Here is a 22,101-nt window from a genome sequence, read left to right on the forward strand (position 1 = left end):
CAGTGCTCGCACGTGTCTTCGCTGATGATATATTGTAAACTAGTTCAGGCTAAAGCCCCTCGATGTGTTTGCGCTTGTCTTGCAAGTAGCGTCAAATGCGCAAGTGCACGAGGCCCACGTCTCGAGCGGCCCTTGGGAGCAAATGGTGGCGCAGCACTAAAATGAGCGGGCCATGGAAGCGAATGGCGGCGGAGCATCCGCTCATGGCACGTGTCTCGCGCGCTTCCACAACAATGGTTGGCGGTACTTGTAAAAAACGCTTTTATCAAGGGGCTTTAGTTCAGGCATCCCCGTCGGCGGCGTTGACTGGAACGGATTCACTGGCCAATGCCAGTCGCCACGAGAACCGTGCCTGGCACACCGTGAGGCCAGGAACTTAGAGCCAAAAAGGTCGGTCGCATCGTTTACGACTTACCATTGCCGGATCGAGGGGACGTGGGCCAATGCAAGAATAGCCACGGCCATGCACACAGTGCGTTGCTTGCCACATGGTGCACGCGACATGTAAACAATTGTCCCTGCAACTCACACGGTCTCTGTCCCTCGGTGACAGCGAATGCAGCCGACGACATGTTCGAATAGATTCGAAGTTTTCGTCTAATCTTATGCACAGTTTCAGTGAATGCTGAAAAAGCCGATTTGTTAACGTGCCCAATAATAGAAAATAGAAGCGCTGAACCCTCACAAAGAAACGTATTGCCGCATTTGCCCACCGCTAGTGGAATCATCTTAGGTTTACACCTGATTATTGAGGGCGTCTGTAGTATTATGTAAGAATTATTATCGTCAGTTTTGATGTTATGTAATGTTATGTCATGTTAACCTTAATCCAGTGGATGCTTCTGTTTCCCTGTTTTTTTTTTCAGGAAGAGGAACGGACAGGGTGAGATAAGCAGAGTTAATTAATGGTTCAATAAAAAGGTCCCATAGACTTGCCGAGATTCTATTGGGAAGCTTGAACTTGTTGAATTAAGGTGCGTTGTTAATCACATCAGCACGCTCGCAATTATGACTTTATTTTGTTTTATGTCTTCAGCGCCTCTCCCCCTCGACGCAGGGGTACGGTTGATGAGAAGCTATCCAAAACGAACATTTGGAATCCGTCACTTTCCGTGCAGAATACCACTAACTGTGTGCACACGCTGTAAAGAAAGCGTGTATGCTAGGAGCACTTCATGCAACATCTCGTTATTTGTTCGAATTGCGCTTCCATAGAATTGCAAAAAATATTTGGTCATAGGCTTTAGCTGATTTATCTTGACTGACCTTTTACCATAATCGTGGGTGAGAGCCGAACACCTATATTGCTTTCAGCATGAATGAGCTTTAGATGACATTCCACAAAATGTTTTGCACATCTTGACACCTGCAAACAGCGTGTCTGCAGAACATGACATTGCTTTTCGCTTTTCAAAATGAAGACTCATAGATTGCCTCAAAGTTGAGAAAAACGTGCTTTGTATGTTCGAAGGGACGGCAGACTACTACGAAACGTCGCTAGGATAAGCAGAGATCTGGAAGATCCGTTGACTCTCAGTTGAAAAGTACAATCTGGGGTCTGTTCTCGGTCGACAAATGCCAGAGATTCTTTGTTTGAATTTTTTTGTTCTTTCTGTTCTTAGAGCTCAACGAAGCGACCCCCAAAAAGTTAATTGAATGCACAAATAACGACTCTCGCAATAAGACAAGTAGTGTAGTAAGGACATTTCACTGCGAAGTTGGCGTTATGCATACAACAGTGTCGCAAACACAACGAGATCGGACGGCTTCTGTTCCAACCTGGGAACACCTGTGATTCCCCAGGGGGAACATCAAAACTTCGACGCCTAGAGAGGACAGGCTATCGTTGTCCTTCGACAAAAGCCTGGAAAAACACTGCCACCACTCATTACGAGAAAGTTCTGTTTTGGTGGTTTTACCCGACGTTAAAGAACAAACATAAGGCGTGCTCAGCATCGAGCGTCTCAATAAAGCGTATAGTCGGTGACTGGTTAAGAACTCAGGAAATTCAGCTCGAGTGCGAGCTTTTTTTTCTTGATAACATGTACTTCGTCGCACGTGCAGCTTAAGCACGACGGAAGGCAACAAGAACGTGCTGGAGGCGGAGCATCAACTGGGTTCTTTACCTGTTACCGACTATAGCAAGCAGGTAATTGCATTATAATATAAAACAAAAATTGGAAAGCGAAGAGCTCAAACAGTCTTATTCCTGCCATGTGCTACTCAAGCTGTTCCAGTGGCTATTCCAGTCTTCAAATACGTTTTTCTTCACCTCTCCCCAAAATAGACACGTGGTTCAGTCGCCGCGAGATGTAAGCTTTTCATGAACGGCGACTAAGTGAATTTTTCTCGGCTTAAAACTCACCTCGCCCGCTAGATCAAGATGAGAGTTTTATGCAATAAAGAGACCATGAGACAATATTAAGTTCAAATTTTACTGAATGCGCATTGCGTTTTTAAATGTACAAGAACTGTCACATAAGGTCAACAAGGAAAAAGTGCGATTTCGCTGTGATATTACAAGACAACGAATCGGAGCGAGTTACATTTTGTTATTTCTCATCTTCGTCATAGGTTGTCATCGCGGGGCGCCCAACACCTAAATGGTGCCGGATGCGGTTCACGGATATTGGACGCGAGCATATGCGACACCGGTCAGTTTGTGCTCGGTGACTGTGCACTGTTTCACCATAACTGCTATGGTCACTGAGAGCTTAAGGAAAACAGGGCGTGGCTAGTCATCTTCACGCATCTTGCTTCACGCTGCATTGAGGCGAACGCGTCGTTATGGTCCCTCCCCTCAAACAAAAGAAAAACTCGAAAGAATTGCACATAGAAGACAGAACATGAAGCGCACGTTCTTATTGGCTCATGCCGATAAGAACGTCGAAGAACTGGGCCACGTCCATGCGTTTTTTAGGCTGTCTGCGAAGCGGAAGATGCTAAAGCGAAGGCAGCGCTTTGAGCGGGCCTGGTGCAGCGAGCGCGTTCGTGTAGTGAAGGCGTCATATGAGACAACGTGCTCGCGCTTGTTGCATCTAAAGTTGCACGTCGAATTCACTCGCACGCACGATGAGTTTTGCAAGATATCTGGAACGCTGAAGAGCAGACTGGAAGTGCAGAGTTCAGAGGCGTGCTTTGCACGGGGCTACAGTTCCGGCATGCTCATCGATGTTTCCACCGTTCTAAGAAAAAAGAAAGGTACGATTACACAAATAGCGGCACTTCATAGATGTCCGAAGTACTGTACATCACGCGCCCCAAGCATTTACAGGCAAAGCATGTGGCTGCGGCTAAAATTGGTGGTACGACCCACTACACAACTTTGTCGGCTGTTTTCTGTAACTGTTCACGCGTTAAGTTAGAAAAAAAAAAGAGAAAACTTATGTATCGTATTATGGACATGTGATTGCGGCTAACCAGTATTTATCTAATGTAAGAAAAAGCGTTTCGTGGTCCCTTTAATTGCGTAACAAAATTTCAATGCTCTACCAATAAAGACTACTCAATCGAGCCAGTCGTTACAACTGAATTAGATGTGAGCTCAAGAAGCTCACTCACTATCAAGTGTATGTACGCATTGAAACATTAAACAACAACCCGCCAACGTCTTGAGAATGCATTGTATATGTTGGTAACCCGCTAAAGAATCTGGATACAGTCATGTTGGCACCCAACTTCATGCTCAAGTCAAAATATATTCTATTCAAAACGTTCAAAAAGCACATATTTGACGGTATCAATGCATGCGAAATGCGAACAGCCTTCTTGCGCTTTCAGTCTTATCGAGTTGGCCTTGCATACCGGTATTCTCAATGATGCAGGCTTGCGTGAGACTAGTAGAGCATACGTTGGCGTTGCAAAGAGATTCAAAATAGATCGGCCCGGCACCAGCGTGGCAGCAATCCGGATACCATTGGGAACTCATGGAGTCACTTTCTGGACGTCTCCGCCATAGTGCATCCAACAAGCGGCTACTTTCTCGCGAAATCTGGGCTTAAGACATCGGACAGCTGGCTCACACGTTTGCGTTTGAGTGTGCCGAATGCGTTACGTCCCCTTGTAGCCGCTCAACAGTATATAGGGTGCCTGTACTACAGAGAGTGCACAGCGGCTCGATCGGGGTCAGGTGGTTTGTAGGTCGCTTTTGCAATAAGCAATGGCAGTCGCAGAAAAAAAAAAAATGTCCAGAAAAACCGAGCAGCGTTCACCCCCTCAACTCGCAGCCAGAACAAGCGATCACGTGATCTGAAGGCAACTATATGCCAAAGAATAAGCTCGTTCGATTTACCCGCCCCTCTTGCACCGGTGCAGAAAAGTACTTGCAGTGTACTCCCGGCATGTGTATTGACCAGAAGTACACCACCCTACAGATGCACGAGGTGTAGGCAAATCAAACGAGCTACTGTTGGTCATATATCCATGCACCGGGGTTGGCAAGGTACAGGGCGCGTGCTGAGTTCCACACATCGTTAAGAATCGGGCACTCCCGTCATTGCAGCGATTGGGCACGAGCCGCTAACCGAATGCATGCATGGGGCATTGATTGTCGCGAGCCCAATTCGAATGCTCACGAAGTGCTTGTGTCCATTGTACGAGCCCTCATTGAAGTATCGTCACCCCGGGGATCGCAATGATTGACAGAAAAATCCTGGGGATTTCATCGTTGACAATGCCAACAATCCGATCCCCACAACTTCGTCATCAAGATTTAAGGAGGAGAGCCCGAAAGAAAATACCCGCTTTTAATCCTTCAAATAACGAGGCGACAAAGAAGCTTGGCGTTGCGTGCGAATATTTACTTGGGTCCCACTAGTGCCAGTAGGCTTGTACAAAGTGAGGAACGTTCCTTCCCAACATCGTTGCACTGCTCCTTTCAAGTATTTCGATAGGTTCGTGATCGTTTTACGATCAGCGAGAGAAGGTACCGAAGCACGAGGTCCGTGCATCGTGCTGCTTATAGAAGCAAATGGTGGCGCAGCACTCGTTCGAGAAATGTGTTTCGAGCGATCGCACAATAATATTTCTCGGCAAAAAAAAAAGAAAGAAAAAAAAAGGCGTTTACAATTTTTTGTAATGGCGAATTTGAACTCGGCTCTTGAGGACGAGTAGGGGAGGGTACGGAGGGGAGGGTTCCCCTCCTCCCCCTCCATACACTCTCCTCCTCCTCTCGCACTCCCCTCCCATTTAGTGGGAAATTTTCGCTAAATTTCACGCTAAAGTTAGCGCAAATTTCCCCGCTAAACATAGTGGGGAAATTTTTCCACTTAATTTAGTGGGGAATATTTTCCGCTAAATTTAAAGGGACATTTTCCCGGTAATTTTAAAGAAAAAATTCCCCATTAAATTTAGCGGAATATTTCCCCGCTAAATATAGCGGGAAAACTTAACGTAAGTGTTCCTGTTAAATTTAGCAGGAAAATTTTCCCATAATGCAACGCGCGGTTACGCCCGGTTGCATTATTCCCATAATGCGACCAGGCGCGGTGACGCCGACGCCAACGGCGATGCCGCTCAAACCGGAAACGGGCGCCTAAGAGCTGCGCTCAAAAAAAAAAAAAAACGCGAAAGATGAATTTCATTAAGGGGCTTTATTCTAACCTGTGCATGACTAGACTAAAGGTTTTGCAGCTCCTCGCTTTTCCCTTTCACTTCACTCCAAGATAAAAAAACAAGGTTTTGCTGTGTTTGCGAGATGAAATCTACGCGCTACCCGTGAGGGATAATCGCTGATAAGAGTGAAAGCATTACTTCGTGCCCACCGTCATTGAGTGATGCGTCAAAAGTTATAAAATGTATAGGCAGGTCAGAAGTGTAATACGGCACCCGACAAATGGCGTCAGTTGTGCCAGGGGGTTAGGCAGTTGAGAGGAAACGCAACGCATTCAGCCCACTCAAACGCAAATGTGTGAACCGGCATTTTCTCTCGGCACTACGCAGAAAAAGAAACAACGAAAAAACGTTTTCCTGCATTCCTCAACGCTCCTCGTCGTTTCACAACACTGTCTCCTTCCCCTCGAGTCCACATTCACGCTTCACAGCGTGCACCACTTGGCGGCGTGGCGCGTGCTGAACGTCCACGTCCGCAGGCGCGTGCACAGCACACGGCGAGTGCGACGACTGTCCTTGTGTGCGGCCGGAGATGCGGCAGAAGCAGCAGTGGGGGGCCACCGGCGTCCTCCGAAGGCCGCGGGACACGGGGGTCATAGGTTGATGATGAGCTTGTGCGAGCCAGAGAAGTGCCACTTGTGGTTGTGGCCGATGTCCACCAGGACGTGGGTGTACAGGGGCAGCTCTTGCTTGGCGACGACGCGGTACTTGGCCGTGCTCAGCCCGTCGCGGTTCATCCGGTACCAGGCCATCCGTACGAGGGCCATCCTGCAGCGAGGGTCAGATCGAAGCAGATTGTATGAATGTCTGAACAACCGGAACTCTATGCTTTGGTTCACCTTAAACCTAGGCTGACGCTACGCACAGTGAATACGCCGCCATCCTGGGTCATTGAATGCAAACGTCCCAAGCGGTTTCCAAAAATGACGATTTAAAAAAAGAAAAAAGTCTAAACACGTGAACGCTTTTTTTTTTTTTTTTAATTTTGCAGCAAAGCCGAAAAATATGCTTCGTTTAAAGACCGACGACCAGTTCGCGCTTTTCACTTTTGCCCCGCTTCCTCCTTTCCCCCTTCTACCCTATCCACCGTTGCCTGTTTCCTCTTTCACCAGGGTGAGGAGAATCTCCTGCCTTGCAGAATCTCCTGTCTGGTAGTCGGCCTTTAAGTCCAGACGCAGCCGACGCTACGAGATGATGGGACCAATCAGACAGCGTCAAAAGCGCACCCTCATGGTGCTCGCCATGCTTCCTGTACGTGTTCTATAATCCCCAATCATATAGAGAAAGGGACCAGTGACTTGTGCTTTTGACGCTTGAGTTGTTCCATTGGGTAGCGTCGGCTGCGTCTGGACCTAAGCTGAAACGAAGTATAGATACAAGTTAAAAATCTTCGAAAAAAGAGCGATTGAAAAAGATAGATGAGCTACTTTTACGTTATCTTCCGAGATTGTCCTTTCGTGTGATGCATAGTTCGCGCTAAATAACAGCTTTTTTTAGAGCGCAGCTCTTAGGGGCCCGTTTCCAGCCTGAGCGGCGTCGCCGTTGGCGTCGGCGTCGGCGTAACCGCGCCCCTCCCTCTCCTCCTCCTCCCCCTTCTCCCCTCCCCTCCTCCCCCTCTTCCTCCTCCCCCTTCTCCCCTCCCCTCCTCCCCCTCTTCCTCCTCCCCCTCCTCCCCCTCCTTCTCCTCCTCCTCCCCTCATTGTCCGGCTTGAGCGGCAAGGAGGAAAGCAGTGCGAAGGTGGAGGAGGGGGGAGGAGAGACGAGGAGCCGGAGGCGAGGGGGGGGAGGAGCTTGAAGGACGAGGAGGTGGTAAAGGAGAGGGAGTGGGAGCGGGAGGCGAGGAGCACTAGCAGGCATGATCACGAGGGAGGAGGAGGAATATACCCTCCACTCCTCCTCCTCAAGAGCTGCGCTCCAATTCGGCGTTACAGGAAGTTGTAAACGGCTTTCACTTTTTTTTTACTAAACAAGCAGGAAACGAGACATGTTCGGTATTTAAAACAGAAAGCACAGTTGACCTTGGAAGATATTTTAAAACCTTAAGTCACTTGGGCTGTTGCTATACTTAAATTATTTCAGAACGAAAGAGCAAACAGTTTTCCAAATAATAAACATCAAGGTTGCCCAGAACTCACTGTTGCTGAAGATTCAGACCCATATTAAGCATCGAGGCACTTCTGATAAATATATTCGAGACGGCTCATTTTGTATATCAGCATGTTACTTTTTAATTAATGAAAATTTATTGGACTAAAGTTTGTTTTAAACAGGAACTTTTTTTTTCTTCTTAAGTGTGACTTTTTGTGTAGTTTGCGTGGTACCGCATAGTACCTTCACTACACAGCATGCACGTGCTCTGGTAATCCGTGACACACCACATGCCTTCGAGCCCCAAGTGCATGGGGTTTGGGCTATATATACCTCGTGAACTACCTTGAACTGCATTGTTGTGGAATCAGCATTAATAAAACAAACCGTATGGTTATTAAAACAAAGTGTTGTGTGGTGAAGGCCCGGTAGGGTACTACGAAGACCGATACGCCTGTGCTTAACTTCAAAAATGTTTTTCTCGCTTAAATCAAAATTCATGTCATAAGCAAATTTTAACTACAAGGTAACGAGCTGATGTGCCTAATGAGCTGCCCCGCACAATTTTATCAAAAGGGCCTCTTCAGGAAAAATGGGTCTTGGGGTAACTATGAGATTTATTTTTGGGAAACCTCTTCGCTTTATCGTTTTCAGCCCAGGCCAGAGGAGGTTTAAAAATATCTTAAAAAGCTAAAAGCGACGAACGTGTCTCTTTTTCTGCTTGTTTACTCCACAAAATATCAACAGAGTAAAGCTGTTACTTGGCATCACACGCAAAAGCCATATCTTAGCAGAGTATATGCAGTGAAAGTAATTGAAAGAGCCTATTATACTTACTAATTTCCCCGACATCCTTACCTCCTAGTTCGGATTTGCTGCAGACATTTTAAGAACGCTCACGTAATCAAGATTTTGTTTAAAAAAAAATATTGTGCGAGAATCCATTATAATCTAGCAAACGACCACGCTTCCGTTTTTTCTTCAAAGAAATCGGCGATGATCGTTATGTAACAATCCTGCATTCTTTTTTCGCTGCGTGATCAGTTTAGTTGGTGCAAACCGAAAAAAAAAAAAACTAGGGCCGTGACGAAGCACTTTCGGCGCTGCTTGACTGTCTCTATGGGGACTGTCGCGCCGGCCGCGATTGGATTTGAAGAAAAACGAAGTACAGAGGGGAAACTTGGCACTTGCAGTAGGACTGCCAATCTGGGTCATTGACGTGCATCATCCGGTATAGTTTTACGTGAACGTAGGCCGGTACAGAAGAGGCTGTTCATATCGAATACGTGGCTTGCGCCTGGCGCCATCGCATTCTGCTGGCGGTTATTTTTACTTGTTCTCGCTGAGACAAACGAATTCGGTGGTGTAAAATGTACACCCGTGAGCGATATGAAGGTGAACAGCCCTCTTCTTGTTTTTGACGCTCCTGCAAGTTTGGGAACAAGCTCTGCTCCAGAAGAGGGCTAGAACGCAAAGTTTAGACCCCCAAGCCACGTACCATTTGAGACGTTGAGAGTTAACATAGCTTTAGGGAGCCGTTAAACAAGCAAGAAGCCAGGTAAGTTGTTCACCTTCATGTTGCCGGCCGGTGTACACTGCTGAAGATGCGTGCTCAGCAGAAAAGTCACCGCAATGGCCGCTGTTGTGATGCCGGGGCAAGTCACGCGTTTGAAACGGGCATCAACGGGCGATGCGGCGACATCGTGTGTTTCTTATCTTTCAATAAATAAGTAATGTAATGTACACGTTTTGAAAGATGCTGGAGACTCAAGAACTGAGGCTACCAGCGATTAGTGTAAGACCCTTGACCATCGCGAAGAACATTGGGACCATGGCACCGTGGTGGACCATGACCAGCGTTCACGCTACTCCCGTTGAGAAAGTTTTCTCGTTAAACTATAGCTGGTCGAGCATTACTGAGTACTATTTTTCTCCTAACTACGCGGCTATAAACCGATACGTCATACGCGCTAATTTTATATGGCCTGAAAATAGTCATTTCAGCAAATATGTTTCTAATGTTACGTGTGTATCCGTGTGCTCATCTTTCCGCAGGTTAACTGCTGTATACAAGTGTCACTCCTTAGTACCGTTATTCAAGGTTTGTTTTAGGGAAGTGTGATAGCAGCATTTTTCCCTGGCTGTGCGAAAAGTGGTTCGAATCGAAAAACGCAGAGTCATCCCTAGCTTCTGTACTGTTGAAAGAACCGGTCGTCTTGGCTTTCCCTTACACTGTAAAGGCTATGAATGACGCAGCGCTATTCGATTCGAACTACTATTCGCACAACCCTAGCTGTGGCACATCTGCAGCTATAAATGGGGCCTTGGTTTGGTTTCCATGATTCGTTTTGCCTCATACGTAGGTAGCTTCTTCAAAAAAGTACAGGGAATGTTCATCATATGAATCTGGCACATGTTCGTACTGTAAAATTATCGTTGTGTCCCATGCCAAGGAGTAGCCGGCGCTGAGAGCCAGTAGCCAAGTCCCATTTTTAATTTTTTTTGTCATATTTAAAACGATGGATGTGAATCCTTCTGTAACAAAATCTATCATTATTTCGTGGTGATGGTGATAGTGTTTCCCAGTTCGCGTTTAATTTTGAGCCTTTCGCAGTACTTGTCGTTCAAGAGGGTACCAGCCGTGGGAGCTTAGAACCTAAAGTACATTGTATAACGAAGATACAGAAACTACACGCGTAGCCTCTGGGAAAGTCTTAAGGTAAGGCACCATTATTAAAATAAAGAGTGGATACACTTTACGCCCTACGCAGACCCGTAGGGTCTGCATAAAGCATAAAGGGACATTAAGGCACATTAATATAAAAACAAATGTGCCACAAAAACAAAAAAAAAAAAAAAAAAAAAAAACGCATCTCCACGTGGTGAATGATGTTGATTGGGGCGAAGCTCTGGTGGTGCTTGTCTACGTAGACGCTGAGTCGAAGCATGCCGAGCCTTTCGTTCGTTTTCTTCCATGTCACGCTGCGGTCAAATGCTCAAATGCGTATATAACCACGTTCCATACCACACATTCTCTTTCTGACATGGATGAAAACGAACGAAAGGCTCGGCATGCTGCGGCTCACCGTCTACGCAGCCAAGCACCACCAGAGCTTCGCCCCAATCAACATCATTCACCCCGCGGAGATGCGTTTTTTTGTTGTTTTTTTGTCCTACACGAGCACGGGAGCACGTACTCACGTGCTTGTGAGCACGAGCACCCGACGCCGAGCATCGAACGGACATACGGACATGGCTAGCCCCGGGGTATCCACACGAAGGAGAACTCCGCGGACGGATGTCGTGACGTCAACATTCCGGGAAACTCCGTCCCCGGCTCCGCCGCGTGCACTTGCGGAGCTTCCGTGCTGTCAGCACAAAGCCTCCGCGCCTCCGCCACGGAGGAGAACGCGCCGCGAGGCGTCAAAAAGGGATGACGTATGTCTCACGTGATGCGCGATCCGCGGAGGAAAGGGGCGGATTTCTCCTTCGTGTGGATACCCTTAAGGCCACGGTCCCACTGAATGAGGCAGTTTTGGTACTTTTTGGCAGGCCATTACTCGTCACCTTTTAAATACTGTTTTGTGGGATTGATGTCATTCGAAAGGCAATGCAATCCTATTTCATTTGATATTATGCATGTGTTGGTTTTTACTGTTCATGCGCATTTGTAGCGTTGCGAATATGATGGCGCGGACCCTCACTTGCTCCGCTAGTTCATGTTTTATGAACGATCTACTAAAAATAGCACGGTTCCAATATAGCAGCTTTGTTAAGATGATGTCGGAGCAGAATCTAACGATCCACTTTTTTGATATTTGCACTACTTTGTTTTTTTCATCCCTCCAAATATTGCCCTAAAATTGACATTTTTCAGCACAAATATGTTTTTAATGACAAGCGCTAGGGCAATGAAATTAGCTACAGATGTAGTGCTTATAATTGGTAGTATGCAGAAAAAAATTTAATGTTGTGTAAAATTTTTTTGTTTAGATATTTTGTATCAAACGTAGCACTTTTTTGTGCTTCGAGTCATGGTAGTTCAAATGCCGCTGAAGAAATAATTAAACTATGATAAAATCTTTTATAAAATTTAGAGCTACAATGGTTGCCCAAGAGGTGGACGATGGCTTTTTTTTCATTTTCAAAGTCATAACGCTCCAGGAGCCCTTCAAACTTATCTGTTTTTGACGCATATCTGTTTTGGACATCAAACAGATTTATTGGCATTTAATAACATTTATTGTTTGGAATAGATATACATTGCGATGTATTAAATTTTCACAATGATCTTGCTTTGGTTTCTTAATAGGTGTAGAGCTTAGCTAATTTTAAAAACAATTAAAAACTGTTTGGGTGTTTTGTTGCGCTACCTGGCGGATGGCAGACAAACTGCTGATTTCTAGTGTTCAAAAAATTTCCGAGGGCGGCGTTGGCGTCTGTATCATCATCAATCTCCGTGTCTCTTTACCTTCACATTTAAAAAATATATTGGAAGATTTACTATCGATAAATGAATGGTTTAAGTACTGGGTCAGGCTAATAAATCTGAGACAAATAATTACACAAGCGTAGCGTGACATAATGCGTTCATTGTTCGATATGATTGAAATCAATAAACAATAAAGACGAAGAGGAAAATAATACACCCGAGTTCACTTTGTGCCTAGAGTCACTACATGAGCTTTAAAGTATCGGCACTCAGTTCCCCAAAATTGGTATGGGCGCCGCCATTTTGGGTCTTGCTCAGAGCAAACGCAACTAAAGTGAACTAGAGGAGGGTAGTGAGATCAGGCGCCGAGGCGCGCCATGCATTGCTGTGAAACGGCGCGTGTGGAAAGGTCCCGGATGTACGCGGTGGCGCTGCGGACGTAGTGGCTGTAGTGGCTGTAGGATCCGACCGCTTCCGAGCGTTCCGAAGGCCCTGGGTGAGAAGAGTTGGCTTGCATTTTTGACAGATAGAAGTGGCCCCCATTCTGAACCGCTTTTTATCCCGTGTTACCCGTGTCTGCGGTCGTTTATGGTCATTGAAGTGCCATGCCAAATCGACGTCGACAACGCCACTGCTTCGCTCCGGGGTGCCAGAGGGGCTATCAGCTGGCGGAAAGGTGAGCAGCCGTAGCTGTTCTCAGTGCCTTAGGAGGAAGAGCAAGGAAAAGTTTGGGAACGGAACTTGCATCGCCAGGATAAGCTCCTGGACGAACCGTGTTCGGTTCGTGAGTTTCATTTCGACCGATCGTTTATTACGCGAGACTTCGTTCACATTATAAACGATAAAGAGGTGCGCATTCCGCGTGGAAAGCCGCAGCTCTTGCCGGGCTTTGTACCTACAATGCTTCCGAATGCTCCGAGCTACTGATCAAAGAAAGCGTCGCAGCCAAGGCCCACGGGAAAGCGAAAAAACGCATATGCTTCCTCAGTTGACGGTAAAAAAAAAAGGCCACACACTGCCTTTCCGACTGCCTGCAGCAGCACTGTAAGCACCACACCGGCTGCAGCCGATACCGGGGCGTTTGATAAAGCCTGAATGCCCGAAGAATACTCCACGCTGCGTGTCCCCTCCGAGCACTGGAGCCGTCACCGAGCTCCGAGCCTCAGTGGTTTCGCGTATTGTAAACTTAAAATGTGTGACAATGAAGTTTTATCCGAGAGAGTAGTGATTTGTTCACGAGACAGCATGCCTGGTGTTGTATATACTGTTCATCTTTGTGGATCTAAAGGAGGACGCGTCGTCAGCTGCGAGGAACCGGAGGTTCTTCTCTGAGACGTTGTCTCCTATCGTCTCTGTGGAGGTGCCGTGCCGACGAAAAATAGGTCCCGCGAACAATTCCGGTAAAATGTAAACACATTGGAACCTATAGTGAGATCCCCCCGCGTCGCGAAAATTAGAACCCGCGAATTATATTGAAACTTCAGCTTCGACCTAAATCGCGAAATATTGAGCCTGCAAAAAATACGTCGTTTACAGTATTGTGTATTTGCTGAGTTTAACCAATAAAAAGTGGGCACATTGATACTTTAGACCCATGTTGTTGTAAAAAAAAACTATCTCCAAACTCCGGTCTAAAAACATGCTTTTCGTGCAAGGCTCGTCAAATTATGAGGCGCTGGAGAAATGCAGCCTTCTGCGTTAAGTCCTTATTTCGAACTCTTTTTGTTCGCCTTCCGCCCATTGAAAAGCATGCGGCAAGGGCCTTAGGACGCACCTGGTATCGCTACGCCGCAGCGTTCTTCCGCATCAAAAAGTTCGTCTGCTTTCCTCGCCGTCACCATGGCAACGAACGCCGAATGAATAGAAGCACGCACGGTACCGCCGCGTGAAGCCAGCAACAGCTGACGCCATTTTACGAACGCCGTCTGCTAGCCACATCCGAACGCGGTGTGTCAGATCAACCGCCTCCGCCGGTGCGCCGCTAGCAAAGACGACGAAGCTGAGGCACGCCGACGGCGAATGGGCGAGCAACCGCACCGCGGGACGACTGCAACGGCGGCATTTATTGGGATCAAAGGCGCGAAATAAGCAAGAACAATTTTTATTTGAATCATAACACCCGATATCCAAGTTGGGGACCACATACCTTTGCTGGGTCTTTCCTGTGAACTTTTTACAGAGACAGGGGGTGCCGCATTCAAAACACAGCTCCGTTTGCAAAATATGGGGGCCCTGAAGAGGACCGTTGAGACCGCTACCAGAACCTATAACTGACGTAACGAGCACTTGACGAGCGGTTGGCGCATAAGTCGTCTTTATGCATTTTTTTTATTTTTTTATACGTGGTGCAAAGTAATCCCGCCCCATATTTTTATGGCGTCAGGAACGAAGCAGCATAGAAAGAGTACCCTTCAAACGACAATAATAATAATAATTAAAAACTGCCGGATCTCCGCTGGAGACTCCGAGGCACAGTGGAGTAGTCGTCACGATAAAAAATCTAAAGAAACAAAATAAATAGCCTAACGGTCGTCGGCTGCGTCATAAGGCCTCGCCAAGTGCGGAGTATAACGGTCTTGGCATACGGTATGTATTGTGCATTCGTTATTTTCTTTTCTTTTCTACCACGTCAAATTTTGACGCCAAGACTCTCTACCTCCTCCGTTCCAACGCGTTGTTTGTTATTATTTTAACAAATCAGCTTCAAATAAGGGTCGTGGCACCCAGTAGAGTAAGCAAAAGAATAAAAAAGGAACATTCCGAGCAGCCAGAGCAGCACGACTGCTCTGGCCGCTCTGGACAGAGCAGCTCCTCTCATCAAAGAAGACGCCGTCCGAAACTCCAACGACTCCCTTCTTATTTTTTTATTTTTATTTTTATTCACTTTGTTACTTCATTTTGTTGTTGGGTTCGACTGCTCCCTTCTCTGTGACGATGCCGTCCGTGGACATACGTTTGGCGTTTCTTTTTTTCTTTTTTTTTTTTTTATGTCACGCGATGGTGTGGTCCGACAGATCAACCAATGAGTTTGTTAGAATTGTGTCACGAGGTATAAAATGGCGGATGAAATAAATATAATAAATGCAAAGAAGCGCGCAGTTCCCCTTCGGCGCTTTATTCTTCAAGAGGCGAGCATCGCAGTGCCATGGCGTTCAACTTGTGCCGTCTTCTTGGCGCCATGAAGACCCTCTTGAAGCAATTAATTTGCTTCAGCGCGTTGGCCTGCTCCTGGCTCCTGGGTTTTCGTGCGTGTCCAAAGTGCGAAGCTGCGATGACAAGCTGCAAGTCCGCGCTAGATCTGCGGATGGCTACACGGGGGGGGGGGGGGGGGGGTTGCGGTTTGTGGATGACTCGTGAGGTGCCCAAGAGGAAGCCGGTCAAAGTTCAGTGCCGGGGCGAGGTCTCGGTACGGAGCGGTTCCTTTTTCGAAGGATCGCACGCACCTCACGTTTCTCCAACTCATGAAAATCATCCTCCGGATGCCAGAACCTACCGTGCGCCGTCATTCAGCGGGAGGCTGATATCGCAAGTAAGACAATAACTGATTGGGCGAGCCTTTGTCGGGAGGTTGTGGTAAATGCCGTCTGTAAGCATTCAGAAATGATTGGTGGCGAAGGCTTGACTGTAGAACTAGACGAGAGTATGATCGGTCGGCACAAGTACCATCGCGGGTATTTAAGGCCTGGCCAGTGGGTTTTCGGTGGTGTGGCGCGTTGCAGCGGGTGCTGCTTTTTTGTTCCCGTGGAGACCCGTGACGCTAAAACCCTGCAAGGGCTAATAGCCAAGTGGGTCCGCCCTGGAACAAGAATAATCACAGATTGTTGGGCTGGCTATCGCAAGCTTGCAGATGACGCTCGCTTCACGCACCTCACCGTTAACCACAAGCTGCACTTTGTCGACCCGAACACTGGTGCGCACACCAATACGGTGGAGGGCACCTGGGCCCACGTCAAAAACTCTCTTCCACGTGGACGGCGCGAGAGCCACCATTTCACTGGTCACCTTGCAAAGTTCATGTTTTGGAGGAGAGAGAAGGCGCGGAAACACTGATAGATTCCAGTCGTTCGTCGCCGCGGCCGCCAAAATCTAGAGCCCCGACGCAGACAGGGCGAGGATTCTGACGGCCCCGGTGACTTCGAGCGATCCGCTGCGCTGAGCCCGTCACCCGCCTGCATGCGTAAAGACGGCTTATGCGCCAACCGCTCGTCAAGTGCTCGTTACGTCAGTTATAGGTTCTGGTAGCGGTCTCAACGGTCCTCTTCAGGGCCCCCATATTTTGCAAACGGAGCTGTGTTTTGAATGCGGCACCCCCTGTCTCTGTAAAAAGTTCACAGGAAAGACCCAGCAAAGGTATGTGGTCCCCAACTTGGATATCGGGTGTTATGATTCAAATAAAAATTGTTCTTGCTTATTTCGCGCCTTTGATCCCAATAAATGCCGCCGTTGCAGTCGTCCCGCGGTGCTGTTGCTCGCCCATTCGCCGTCGGCGTGCCTCAGCTTCGTTGTCTTTGCTAGCGGCGCACCGGCGAAGGCGGCCTTTGATCCGAATAAATGCCGCCGCTGCAGCCGTCCCGCGGTGTTGTTGCTCGCCCATTCGCCGTCGGCGTGCCTCAGCTTCGTCGTCTTTGCTTGCGGCGCACCGGCGGAGGCGGTTGATCTGACACACCGCGTTCGGCTTTGGCTAGCAGACGGCATTCGTAAAAATGGCGTCAGCTGTTGCTAGCTTCACGCGGCGGTACCGTGCGTGCTTCTATTCATTCGGCGTTCGTTGCCATGGTGACGGCGAGGAAAGCAGACGAACTTTTTGATGCGGAAGAACGCTGCGGCGTAGCGATACCAGGTGCGTTCTAAGGCCCTTGCCGCATGCTTTTCAATGGGCGGAAGGCGAACAAAAAGAGTTCGAAATAAGGACTTAACGCAGAAGGCTGCATTTCTCCAGCGCCTCATAATTTGACGAGCCTTGCACGAAAAGCAGGTTTTTTTGGCCATCCCGCGTCCTGTTTTTTTTATCCGGAACATGGGTCTAAAGTATCAAACTGCCAAAAGTGTATTCATGTGTAAATAACTGGATTTGCTGTCACACGAGTTCCTTTTGTCCAGTAGTATTTACCCAACAGGTTTCTTTGAAATTGGCTTAACGAGACACATGATGGTGAATCAATAAAGGAGATTAAACCTTGGGGCTAGCTATGCACGGTTTCAATACTAGGTATAAAAGGAATGCCCTGTTAACGATTGCATGCCATTTTTGAGGCTTGAGCCGTGATTGTTTAAATGTCTAGGAAACGTCAATATGATCCTATCTCGTAAATATTACAACTAGCCATTTATGCGCGCGAGTGAAGGACTTCTTGACCATTAAATAGCTTCACCCTATTTCTAATGAGAGACTCGTAAAAACCCACCCGCCATTAAAAAAAAAATGTCACGAACATTTTGGTTTCGAAATGCCGCCCGGGAAATTGAACTGGCGGTGTTCGGCCTTCCACGTCGCGCATTTCTGCTTCGTACCCCGCGCATTAAAGCGAACACGGCCGGACGAATCGCGTTAATTTTGTGTAGCGTATTTCTTTTATGTGGTTCGGACCTCAAACGAAAAACATTTCGAGCCGAAACGCTCCAACAAAGAGTGTTTAGACGCGCAGCAAATGCAATGCGAGCCGCCCTGGCCACCCGCTTCATCCAGCCCATGCATTCGCGACGCCCTCTCGTGCCGTCGACACGAAGTGCGGCCGCCGTCAGCGCGCTCTGACCTCACTACCCCTCCTCTAGTTCACTTTAACGCAACTGCCGATCATCATGATCCAAAAGTAGGACTTCCTCAGCATTAGATGCGGTGCTAGGGAGCTGATGCAATATTGAAATGCTCTGTCGCGGGTTGTTTAAACATTTGGGAGGGACGGAAAAGTGTTTCCTGTGATTTTAGATAAAGCTCCATATAACTGGCAACCATGATTTTAAGCCACAATTTTAAGCACGTGTCGTTACTCGGAACCGCAGCTAATTTACTGGCACAAGCGGGAACAATGATGAAGAGGCAGGTGTCAAAAGGTAGTGGCTTGTGGAATCCACGGGGCTTACGTCATGGCCCCTCCAGGTATTACAAGCCTTTTGAACAAGAGCATGAACAGTGTCATTAAATAAGCTACGCTTCAGAGTAGCGACACTTGGCCTTATTGTGGCTTAAAATCATGGTTGCCAGTTATTTGAAGCTTTATCTGAAATCACAAGAAACGCTTTTCCGTCCTCCACTTTAAACAGTTTTCGACAGAGCAAAGCAACATTACATGAGCTTCCTAAGACCGAATCTAATGCTGAGGATGTCGCACTTTTGAATCATGACGATCGGCAATTGCGCCTGCTCTGCACAAGCAACAAAATGGCGGCGTTCACAACACTGTCGGGGAAGAGAGTGCCGATACTCTAAGCGCAGCTCATTTATTGGCTCTAGTTCCCGCGAAACTCCTTTTCCCTGACTCAAACTGAAAGTAAATATGAATAATACACCATTATTATAGCTTATTTAGTTATAACAAAATACACATAATGAGAGGAGGAAGCGGGCGGGTAGGAGAAACGCGGGTTTTATGTGCGACCGTTCTAACCGTCTCAAAAGAAAGAACGCACAAACTTGCGCTGGTTTAAAAAAAAAAAAAAAAAAAGGCACCAAAAGAAAAGATGCGGCACGCTGTGTTCTTTGTTATGCGTCTAATTGCAAATTGTTGTGTGTATGTTTATACAGCCGGAAGTTAGTCTGCCTTAGTGGGCGTCTGGTGACTCAGCTGTAGATGAACAATTTAGCCAGTGCGGTACAGCCGGAAACCTGGGGTCTTTAACGTGCACCACGCAGTAGTGATACACGACCGCACGCCGGTACGATGCTCTTCCAGATCGAAACGGGCAGGGGCGGGGTGGGTTCTGCAGCGCGAGCTTTCGCTCCAAGTGCTCCGAGCTGGAGTGCGTTAGACTAGTGCCACTAAATAATACCCCTGTCAGACGGGCTAGTTTAGTGTCACTACAAGCGAGTGCACTTCGCCCTTAGTGTCATTTCTGTAGTGTGCCACACGGCTCCTTCCTGAGGAACACACTTGACTTCAAGTGAGTTTGACGAACTCACTTCGCTCGATCGAGCGCGTGGAATCAGTAGGAGTGTTTCAACAGTAAAACATAACAACACAGAAATCAAAAGCGTTGCGTAAGTTTTATTTTATAAATAAAAAAAAAAATCGTGAAAAAGACGACATGTAGAAGAGTGGCATTCCAAAAAAAGTAGTGGGGTGGACTTGGAGTTTAGGCTTACCTGAATAAAGATTAGCGCTGCGGTGAATTGATAAAAGACGACGACAAAGTCAGTCATTTATGGCTGTCTTGGTTAGCAGAGAATGATAGAGTGTACTTTTGTTTCAGCATGTAATTATTCGAGACACCGCGATAGTTATGATCTGATTAGGCTGTGTGAGGGCCTCCTCGTAGGCTTCCGTGGAACGAAGCGGAACGCCAAAGTTGGATATGCTTCGTCTTTATATTGGCGTGCGATGATCGATCAGAATCATCCAATTGGCGTAGAAATCGTTCATTAATGCAACGTTGTTTTAGAGCACAGCTCCTAGGCACCCCTTTCTGAGTTAAGCGGCGTCGGCGTAACCGCGCGTTGCATTAAGGGCTGTTTCCCAAAATTACGTCACACGTGACGCCACGTGTGTCGTCACGTGTGACGTCACGAGGGTAAAATTTTCCCGCTAAATTTTGCGGTAAAAGTTTTTGCTAAGTTTGGCGGAAAATTTTTCCGCTAAATTTAGAGGAAAAATTTTACCCGTTTGACGTCACATTTAAAATTTCAGATGACGTGTCATGTGACGTCACACGTCAATTCAGCGGGAAAATGTCCCGGCAAAATTTAGCGAATTTTTTACGTTAAGTAGGATGGGAATAGGAGAGCAGGATAGGGCGGTACGGAGGGGGAGCAGCTACATACCCTCCCCTTCGTACCCTTCCTCCCTCCTCTCTAGAGCTGCGCTCCAATTCGGCATTACAGAGAATTGGCGACGTGCGCGACCGAAAGCGTCACTGTGGTCGGCCTTCCGCGATTGGCCCAAAAGCTGACTATGACGTCGGAAAGGGTATATCATCGACGGAAATAAGAGGAATGAACGAACTTTAATTTCGACGGTGTTGGCAGTTTTGCTTTGAGAGCGCAATGATTTCGAGCTTCCACAGTGCTATTTACAAACACCATCGAACTTGTTGTTCGCAAAGTAATGACGTCACAAGGGGGAATCATAGGAGGGCGCCACCAAAACATCTCGCCGCTAATTGTAAAAGTCTATTTTTTTTTTTTTTACGTGTCTTTATTAAAGGGTATCGGTGGCCGAGTGGGCTAGCGCCCACCAGATCGGAGTACCTCGAGAGAAAGCTCGCGCTGGAGAACCCAGTGATCCTGAGCTCAATCCCCAACCCTGCCCGAAGAACACACTTCCAATGAAGTGAGTTCGGGGAGCACACTACGCTCGTTTCGGTAGACCGAGTGTGTAATCTCGATAGCAGTGTTCAAGGAGTAAAAATAATAGAAGAAATTATCGCTGCGTAGAATTAGTATTATTTTTATAGGAGCAATATTAGATGCGCACTTGTTTTCTGTTGGCAGGAAAGTAGTACATTGTAGAAAAACAAGCGGCTAATCTAGTTTCCAGCCTTGGCCCCTGCGCGACGGCCAGCGACGGCCAGGAGGCACCTGCGAGACTCCACCAGGAATCTAAAGATGGCAGGAGAGACGCGAAAGGCTTGCTTGAAATAGAACTCGCCCAAATGGGGCAAGGTGTCTTCGAACCACCGTTCGTTCCCCTGGAAAGTCCACCGTTCTCGACTGATCACGGGTAGGTTGTCGGTCATGAGAGCGGCTATGGTGAAGGCATTGGCCTGCAGCTGCTGATCGATGTCACTTGAAATTCTTGCCTGTGCGTCGGCATCCAGGTCCAGCTGCCTCTCATCTCGAAGGCGTTGGGCTCTCACGGAGAAAAGTACCCCAATCACGCGCTTCCACTGTCCAACATCGCGGATATCGCCCTCCAGCTCGTCCTCCACACACTCCATGATGTTTCGTTGTGGCGAGTGGCCACCGTGCGAGTGGCCAAGTGGGCTCGCGCACACCAGCTCGGAGCACGCGGAGCGAAAGCTCGCGCTGCAGAACCCTGGAATCCCGGGTTCAATCCCTACTTCTGCTCGTTTCGATCTATACTCCGTTTCACCTTATGTTGTACCGCAGACAAGGCTAGAAGCGCGAGCTCATAGCGTTGGGAGCTACTCTTAACGCACGAGAGCTTGTGCCGCCGAGATGTGCCCTGAGCAAGGAGCTCGCGCTTGCAGCATTTCCTGCGGTACATTATAAAGTGAAACAGAGTATAGATGAGCATCGTACCGGCGTGCGGACGTGTATCACTGGCTTGTAATGGCTGATCGTAATGATCAAGTTGAATTTAAATTTGGATTAAAGCTCGTGACTTAGCGCAACAATGTGTGGTAACGTGTTTCTAATAAGACGACGAAATTATTTATGAAAGAATGCATATGCACTGTAATATTTTGCGTGCCCATTACTTACCCATCGTCATTGCCATCATTTTGAAGTGACACTAAGTTTTCCCGTGTGGCACCAACACACTTGGAGTGTGTTTCGGCGGGTTGAAGTGCACTCGCTCGCAGTGACACTAAACTAGCCCGTCTGACAGGGGTATAAGCTACGCTCCAGAGTAACGACACTTGGCCATATTGTGTCTTAAAATCAAGGTTGCCAGTTATCTGAAGCTTCATCTGAAATCACAGGAAATGCTTTTCCGCCCTTCACAAATGTTTAAACCGTTTGCGACAGAGCAAAGCAATGTTACTTGACCTTCCTAACACCGAATCAAATGCTGAGGAAGTCCCACTTTTGAATAATGACGATCGGCAGTTGCGTCTGTTCTGCATACGAGCCA

General features: G+C 47.5%; 1 protein-coding gene across 1 annotated transcript in view; it reads right to left on the bottom strand.

Annotated features, from left to right (window-relative positions):
* Window positions 1-6,203: 6,203 nt before the first annotated feature.
* LOC8029011 (beta-1,4-N-acetylgalactosaminyltransferase bre-4) overlaps window positions 6,204-22,101 on the bottom strand; it is a 123,743-nt gene continuing 107,845 nt past the window's right edge. The window contains exon 5 of the mRNA XM_040504199.1: window positions 6,204-6,378. Coding sequence (XP_040360133.1) covers window positions 6,204-6,378 — 175 coding nt within the window. The remainder of the gene's footprint in view (window positions 6,379-22,101) is intronic.

This window comes from Ixodes scapularis, unplaced genomic scaffold, assembly GCF_016920785.2.
Source record: "Ixodes scapularis isolate PalLabHiFi unplaced genomic scaffold, ASM1692078v2 PGA_scaffold2__306_contigs__length_199485367, whole genome shotgun sequence".
NCBI lineage: Eukaryota > Metazoa > Arthropoda > Arachnida > Ixodida > Ixodidae > Ixodes > Ixodes scapularis.